The following is an 8,045-nucleotide window of genomic DNA, read 5'->3' on the forward strand; positions in this document are numbered from 1 at the left end:
GAGGAAGCGCTTGGTCCTCTGCTGCAGACCATCGGCCGCAGGACGGGCAGCGCCTTCCCGCAGAGCCTGCGCCCGTCGCCCCGCTCACTGGTGCAGGTGGGCCCTGTCGTCCGGCCGTTTGATGTGAATTCTTCGCACGCGTTCGATGCGGTCTCGCTCCTCATCCTCCTCCAAGTGATGGGAGCGGCCAGCTGCCCCTCCCGTGGCTTCCAAGAGCGCGTTGTCAGGTCCCCTCCCATCCTGGGACTCGTACAGCAGAATGTTCAGCGTCTCCTCGTAAATGCGGGCTTCTGGGAACTCCACCTGCCCGCCCAAGAAAGAGAGGTCACTCTCACCTATCACAACCACTGCAGGCACCACATCACCTCTTTTTTAATCCCTGATACCTTTCTGGGTTTAAAATGTCTTAATTTTAGAGCCACAGAAATCTTTTCTAGCACCATTGCTTCTGTTTGATTATTTGCTTTCAGCTTTTGAGACCCAGCAACGGGGTTTTTTTCTGTGCAGGTTTCTCCGGAGCAGGGTGAGGCCACGGATCGCCAGGACCTGCTTTACCCAGGGATCAGACCAAACCTGGTGAAACGTGCCGGTTTGTCCTGAGATGAAGAGCAGACTGAACTGGTGCTATGGAACACCACAACTGCCTCATGCCATGTGCCCCAGCCAAGCAGCCCCAGCCCTAAGGAACCTCCCAGGCCGAGCTCTGCTGTGCTGCTCCCACTCTGAACGGCATCAATCATTCCACCGAGGCAAGGACCGGAGCGTTCAGGACGGAGTAGATGGCGGGGTGCAGGCTGGCAGCAGCTGGGCGCCGCTGGACGCACTCAGGGGTTTGCTCGTACCTTTGTCTGTTTTTTCTCGGTTGCGTAAACGATGGAGGTGCAGCAGACCTCGGCGATCTTCCGCCCCTGCCCGTAGAAGGACCAGCAGCAGATCTCATCGCCGATCACGTCTTTGATGAAGAGCACCCGCCCGTTGAACCGCAGGGAGAGCTTATCGAAGAGCTCGATGTTCTTCAGCATGTTGTCGTCGGAGTTGCTGCAAGAGATGAAGGCAGGCAGCAGTCAGAGCAGGGCAGAAACATGGCCCGAGCCCACTGCACTCCTGTACAATGTTCTACCGCCCCAACAAAACTGTTCCTAAGCTCAGCACCAGCTGGATGGGAACAGCGCTATGTCGTGAAAAACAAACGGATATAAGGAGACGGGGACAGGTCCCGGACCTGGTGCTTTCACCGCTTCCTGAGGACAGTGCCCCACGGAACACAGGTCATCAGCGCTGCGGCTGCACCAGCGCATCCAAGGAGCCCCTCTGGCGCAGCGACAGCACCCGCTGAGCCTGCCAGCGGGGACGGCACGTGGCCTCCTGACTCGGGCTTGGAATAAAAACTGCACGCGTGCCAGCACCAGTCTGTCACCGGCTCTGAGCGAAGAGCGAGCAAATGCTTATCAGGGACTTGTCTGTGAAAAACTTCAAACAAGTCCAGCTGAAGCCGTTTACCTGGTGTAGGAATATTTGTTGTTGCTTCTGTTATACAGCAACTTCACCGCTGGCTGTAAAAAACAAAGCACAGATCAGTTACGGGGGGAGCAGCAAGAGCTGGAGTCGCAGCTCAGGCCCAGACCCCAGCGCAGGGAAGCTGCAGCAGGACCTGACACCACCAGACCCGCACCTAGCGGGGGCAGCAGCAGGGCTGCAATCCTCCTGACCCCCTCCCTGACCGGATCACCCGCCCTCTGCCTTTTGGCCATGGCTGATCGTTAGCACCAGCATCCTCCCTGCTCCCTACCCCAGTGAGCAGCTTCCAGAACAGGAGTCACCACTCACCGCAGTGACAGAAAGCGCCTGTCATTAATAACCAGAGTGGACAAAACAAGGGAAGATCTAAGGGCCCTGAGGATCTGCTTGACCAGCCTGCTGCTCCTACGCCCGCTACTGTGATTCCTTACGGGGAGAAACACACGGCCAGGCCCAGCCCGGGCCACATCTGACTCCGAATTCAGAAGAAGTGTTTAGTCTGCTGTAGATTTGAAGGGGTAAGCTTCGGGTAAGCTCACTGCTGAGAACAGAACCACCTTCTGAGGAGCACTTGGCTGAGGTCTCACGGAGACCAGCACCCTCCCAAGTCACCGCACAGCCCCATCTCTCACCTTGTTAGACGTAGCTATAAGTTTTTGCTCCTCTTTGGAAGACGTGATGACGGGTACCTTGCAGAATGGTTCATACGCATCTTTGTTCTGCTGAAACGAGAATCAAACAGCAGCCGAATGTAAATAGGCCTCAGGGCACCCTCATATGAACTGGGAAGGTCCTGCAGATGCTGCACTCAAGAGTTCAGGGTACAGCCTGGCCCCTCCCTCCACTGGCCCATGCTCTGAACCAAGCTGGTGCTCCAGCTACCAGGCAGCATTGCTCTGGGAGCACCCGAGACGGTCACTCCAGCTCTCTACCGTGCTGCAAACACAGGGACTCAATGCTATGCACCAGTTTAAACTGCAGGACTGGAATGTGACTTCACCCTGACAGGACACCAGTGACAGTGGCTTCAAACCCAAGCTGAGCACCTCAGAGGAAACCACAGACCGCAGCAGGACTCCCCGCAGCCTACAGCCACTGCGGGCACAGGAGCTGCTCTGGCCGAAGCACCCACCCCGCTCTGGCCTGTGCTGGAAGAATGAACCTCTGCCACAGCGCTCGTGCTGATGTCAGATTGTTTCTCCAGGTCAGACCCTGTTGGCAGTGGGGAATTCTGCAGAGGAGCTAGGCTGCTGCTCCTCCACGCTCCCAGCAGTCTGCAGAGCAAACTGCACAGCCATTCACCCCTCCCTGGAACTGGGCAGCACAGAATCACTTTTTCTGGATGTGACCAGACTCCAGCAGACCAAGCATTCCCATTTCACCTCGGCCTTGAAAAGGCACCAAGTGGAGAGCAGCAGAAAATCTTGCTCTGCCCAGATGCCCCTTCCTACCCCAAGCAGTCTTCTCTTCTTGACCCCCCACTGCAGCCCAGTAACCGGACTGTAACCGGACTCCCCCTGAGCTGGCGTCCTACCTGCAGGGCTGCTTGGCACTCGTCCACCAGGCCCTGCACCAGGTAGTACTTCGCCTCGGCCAGCAGCTCCTCTATCTCCCTGCGGCTCTCCGGGAGCGGCACGGCCCCGTCGCGCAGGTAGTTCAGTATGGTCCCAAAATGTTTTCCACAGCGGTCGATCAGGATCCAGCCTGGGGACAGAGGAGACCACAGTAGAACAGAAGTGGAGACAAACGTGGCAGAAGGCCTTGACAGCGGCCTGGGCATGCTGTACCGTGCAGGAAGAGAGACTAACTCCAGCTCCCTGCTTGAGCTGGCGAGCAGAGCACAGGGCGCTGATCATCTCCTGCGTTTCAAGTGCTGAGTACGTTGGGGTAAGGCAGGAATCCCACTCGTTTCTCTTAGTTCCTCAGACAAATGATTAACTGAAACGGAGGAAGGAATAATTCTCTCTCAAGCCAACCAGCGCTGCTCTGCCCCTACTCGCCAAGCCCTGACATGTTATTATTTTCTAGTCTTCTGTCGTAGGGCGCCGTCACGTACGCGCGTGGCTGGTCTGTACAGATGCTCACTGGAGCCAGCCCGACGTGACCGACTAAGGGCTGCTGCACCTGAACACGACACTGGGCGCTCTCTAGTAGCTGCTGGCGAGAGGATCCCTGCTTCACCTCTCGCTGCCAGCCTGTCACCTCAATCAGGCTGGACCCTGAGAAATGGCGGGTAATGCTGCAGCTCGAGTTCCCCCGGCTGAGCAGATGGCCCCTCGTACAGGCTGCAGCTCAGGAATGCAGCGAGGAAGCGCTTGTGGGGAAGGAGTCATATTTTGGACAAATAAGGAAAGTAGGTTAGAGCAGACCTTGGCTGCTGCGCATGAATGGAATTGCTAGTAAAGTCTGAACATTTGGTTTGGTTTGAACGCGAACACGGCCCTTTCCTGCTGTTCTGCGGAACACGGAGACCCCCTCCGGCAGTTCACGACAGGCTTCCCATCCCCTCGCTCCCCACTGCCTACAAAACACACAACACGTGCTCACCGCTCTGATTTTACAGACTGTAATAACTAACAAGAAAGCTGGAGGCAGGAGAACGACAGGCAGAGGAATCAAAAATAGAGTGTACGTGTCCAACTGGAGCAGATACAGCCCGGCTGTCAGAGCAGACAAACACAAAGTGAGATCTCCCGCCCTGCAGAGAAGAGGGAGCACAAGGCTTGGTGATAGACACAGACATCGTGTTCCCCACAGCAGCCGCTGACAGTTCACCAGAGCACCCCGACACACGGGGAGGGAAAGGGCAAAACTGCGATCCCCAAACCCTTTGTTGTCATCCCCGCCGTGCTTCCCTCCGCGGGCTGCACAGATCTGCTGCCTTGCTCTGTTTACAGATGGAAACAAAGCAGAGCGGCTCATTTTCATGTGGAGGAGGGATGAGAAAACATTTTGAGCAGCTATTGCGAAAAGCAAGTGCCTGCGAAAGCAGCTCTAAACCCTTCCGTCTGAGCCAGAGAGCCGCGCGTGGCCAAAGCGAGGTGACTCACTGCAAGGCGACCCTGCCGCTGCGGTCACAGCGCTGCGGAGCCTGGGAAGTGGTTTCAGCTACAGCCTTTTAAAGCGTTTTTCTGATGGTGGTGTTACAAAAACGCCCTGCGATCCCCGTACTGCAGCAGGAACCCATGAGCTGTATGTGCACACAGGGGCCTTTGAGGAAATTAATCCTTTGTTTAACAAGAAGCCTCAGGGAACAGCACCCAAATGCTCAAACTGAGCCAGGCAACATTTCCTGAGGCTTGCGGGGTGAACGATCCGCCTGACGGGCAGCAGCGGAGCGAAGAACATGCACCTCGACCCACCGGTTAGTGGCAGCGGGGAGTGAGGGAGCACACACCCTGCAGGACTGCTGTCAGGACTGGAACCGGATGGATGCACCTGGAAAACCCACACCCGTCCATCTGCTCAGTACCACCACAGCAACATCTTCACACTCTGCCCTTTCGCTGCAGCTCATCAGCAATTCCTAAGCCGAAAACAACCCTCTGCCACCCACCGCCAGACCTCGACTCTGTTGCCATGGCCCAAGCAGTAACTGCTCAGCGCTGAGGCCGAGCTGGGGACACAGTGCTGGGGTCAGAGAACGCCTCGAAACAAAGAGGAGGACCCCGTGTGATGCATTCCACGTGGTTTGAAAACGCGACTGCCTCCAGTCTGGCCCAGGGCTGGCTGCTCTCCCTCAGCTTTGAGCCAGAGCTGGGGTGTGACCAATTAGCAGCATTTTGAAGAATTTCAGATGAAAAGCGTTTCCTTTAGCAGCTACGCTGCCGCTATTGTTCCAGCTTCCAGCACCAGCCAGCCCAGGGGAGATAAAGGCAGACCTCCCGCCACTCTCGGTTACGCCACACAGGAAGTATCAAATTCCCATTAAAACACAAACGGGAATGGACCAGCCCCACACAGATATTGTGGCATTCGCAGCAGAATAAACCTGTGATTTCACGTCTCAAGGATGATACTTCAGCGGATTAAAGCCCCGGATCAGCAGTAACATCATCGGCCGCTCTCCAGCGAGAAGCACCGCTGCTCACCCGGACCCTGAGCCCTGGGAACGCCACGTCCCAGCCCAGTAGGAAGCACTGGGCCCACGCCAGGGTGGGCTTCCAAGAGTCCTCTGGAATTTCCAATCCATTTCCAAACTGAACGACTTGGGAAGTCTCAAACTGCCAGACTGTGTGAAACCCCTCCATGTTTTGAGGACACCTTTGGAGCAGCCCGAAGTTCAGCAGCAACAGGAGAGGTCTGCAATGAACTGGTCTACAACCTTTCCAAAGAACACCCCTCCAGTCATCCCAGTAAGGGTGCCCATTCCCACTTGGTGGGTTTTTTTCCAATCTGACCTATGTGCAAAGACCCCTGAGAGGCAGCCCAGAGCCCCTCTGATCTGGAGGCCACAAACCACCAAGCCAGCGTTTGGCTTTGCAGCAGCAGGACCTTGCCCGAGGCAGGACTGACCTGCAGCAACACGCCTTTCTTCCCCCAGCTTAAATATAAGGAGACTTGTAGCTGAACCAGGAATATTCACATAATTAGGTTCTGTTTACTACTATTTTTTCCTCCAAATCCACTTCCTCCTGTCTTAAGGAAGCTTATCACAAGAGCCCTACGAAATCCATCACTTGCTCACGTGACCGCTAAATACAGGCTGTTCCAAAGCCCTCAAGCCTCATCTGACCACACGCTCCATCTCCAGTGCTTTCAGCAAGCTCCACCCAAAATTTGAAGCAATTCTCTAGTCACAAGAAAGGGGGGGTTTGAACCTTCAGGCTCGGCGACGTGGTGGCTGTCGTTACAGACGAGGTTCCCACGTCCAGAAACAGCGCTGTGGACAAATGGCGCGTGAATCACGTTGTTGTGAGTCCAGCTAAACCCCGCGACACCCCGCAAGGCGAGGACGCTCATACAGAGCTGTGCCACCAGCAGCAGTTACCACCAACACCTTTCAGCTGCGCAGTTAATTTAAAGGTGAAGGTTTTAGAGAATCCCAGCAGAAGATAAAGTCCAAGCGGGGAGTGAAGGATGCGAGCGCTGCTCCCTTGGATGGCTGCAGGTTGACACAGTGCACAGTCCTCTGCAGACCCATTCGCCAGCTATCTCCTTCTGCTGTCAGTAACACCACAGCAAATTTGCTGGTAATTTTGCAGCTGGTTCTGTTTTAGCTGTTGATACTCTCACAAGAAAATAGTTTCATTTTAAAAAAATCAGCTTTTTGCTCGAGACCCCCTCCCCAAATTCGATACTGGCATTCAGGGTGAGGAAGCCAGATGAGGGAACTGCCCTCTGAGCTTCAAAGGAAACACACGAGTCCTGACTCATCGTTTCCAAATCGCTCTGCCCACCACCTTCCAGCCGCTCAGGAGCTCTGGCGTGAAGTGTTTCAAAAGAGTGCGATGGGCCAGGCCCAACCAGAGCCTCGTGGCTTCTGACTGTGCTTTTACACAACTACTCAAGCCATACCTGTCTGTTGTTCCACATCTGTTCTCAGCTGTATAAGCCATGACACCAATAAAATGCAGAAATACCCACAATTAGACCTTCCCCTCTGTTCTCTAACAGTTTTCTCCAGCCCCTTCCGACCGATTCTCACTGAGGGGGAAGGCAGCCGGCGCGAGGGACGCCGGGAGCGGCCCCTTACCTTCGCTGTCGGTGAGGACTTCCATGCGGCCGCTGAACATGGCCTTGAGCATGGTGTCCTGCTTGGTCAGGGTCTGCATGGTGGTGTAGTAGAGGGCTCCGCCGATGTTCAGCTTGACGTACTTGGAGCTCGGGCTCGTCCCCTTGAAGGAGGTCGTGCGAGTCGCAGCTGCTGGCACCGCTGAGCTCACCACACTTTCTCCCGACATCTCTTCCTGCACGCAAGGAGTGGCTGGTTAGAGCTGCGGCTCACGACGCCCCACGCCGCGTTACCGACGGTCACTCTACACAGAGGCAGTCACGGAGGTGCTGGCACTACCCACCCAGGCTCCTCTCTGCCTCTTGGCAAATTCTTCAGTGTTTTAGACATTTAACCTCATCTGTTTTCTGACAGTGACATCAACCAGGCAAAGAACGTAAATCAGCCCAGCCAGCGAGGACCTTGGGACACTGAGCAGTGTTTGACACAGCGACGGCCAACTCCCACACAAACTGCGTTCGCTTCTTCCACAACTTCTAAATCTTAAGCTCTTCCTTCACCAGGAATCTGGTATATGATTGGGCAATTCCTGTGTATTAAAATGCTGAATATGCAGGGGGCTTTTTTCCCTTCAAGCATAAGTGGCTCTACCGAGAGCACACCCAAGCTTCCCGCTCTCTTCCCCGCCCTCCCGCGTTTCTCAGCGCCCCAAAACCCCATGTCCAACATCCCTCTCTACCTCTGCCCAGCCAAAGTGGCCTCCAGTCCCCGAACAAGGTCACAGGCTGTTACAGCAACACGCCAGCCTACACCGCAAACTCCGAGAGCCACTAACGACAAATCCTTAATCAAC

At 55.5% G+C, this 8,045-nt stretch overlaps 1 protein-coding gene across 2 annotated transcripts; it reads right to left on the reverse strand.

Annotated features, from left to right (window-relative positions):
- Positions 1–84: 84 nt before the first annotated feature.
- On the reverse strand, positions 85–7,421 carry KCTD10 (potassium channel tetramerization domain containing 10). 2 transcript variants are annotated; one of them, XM_010143923.1, is made up of 6 exons: positions 7,214–7,421; positions 3,053–3,222; positions 2,151–2,237; positions 1,501–1,553; positions 843–1,038; positions 85–303 (listed from the first exon to the last, which is right to left on the reverse strand). In XM_010143923.1, exons 1-6 carry the CDS (start codon positions 7,419–7,421, stop codon positions 85–87), a joined length of 933 nt encoding a protein of 310 aa, XP_010142225.1. The 2 variants fall into 2 exon arrangements, with proteins under 2 accessions (XP_010142225.1, XP_010142224.1); XM_010143922.1 differs by having other exon boundaries at positions 2,151–2,240.
- Positions 7,422–8,045: the final 624 nt, after the last annotated feature.

Source organism: Buceros rhinoceros, unplaced genomic scaffold (assembly GCF_000710305.1).
Source record: "Buceros rhinoceros silvestris isolate BGI_N320 unplaced genomic scaffold, ASM71030v1 scaffold44349, whole genome shotgun sequence".
In the NCBI taxonomy this organism is placed as follows: Eukaryota; Metazoa; Chordata; class Aves; order Bucerotiformes; family Bucerotidae; genus Buceros; species Buceros rhinoceros.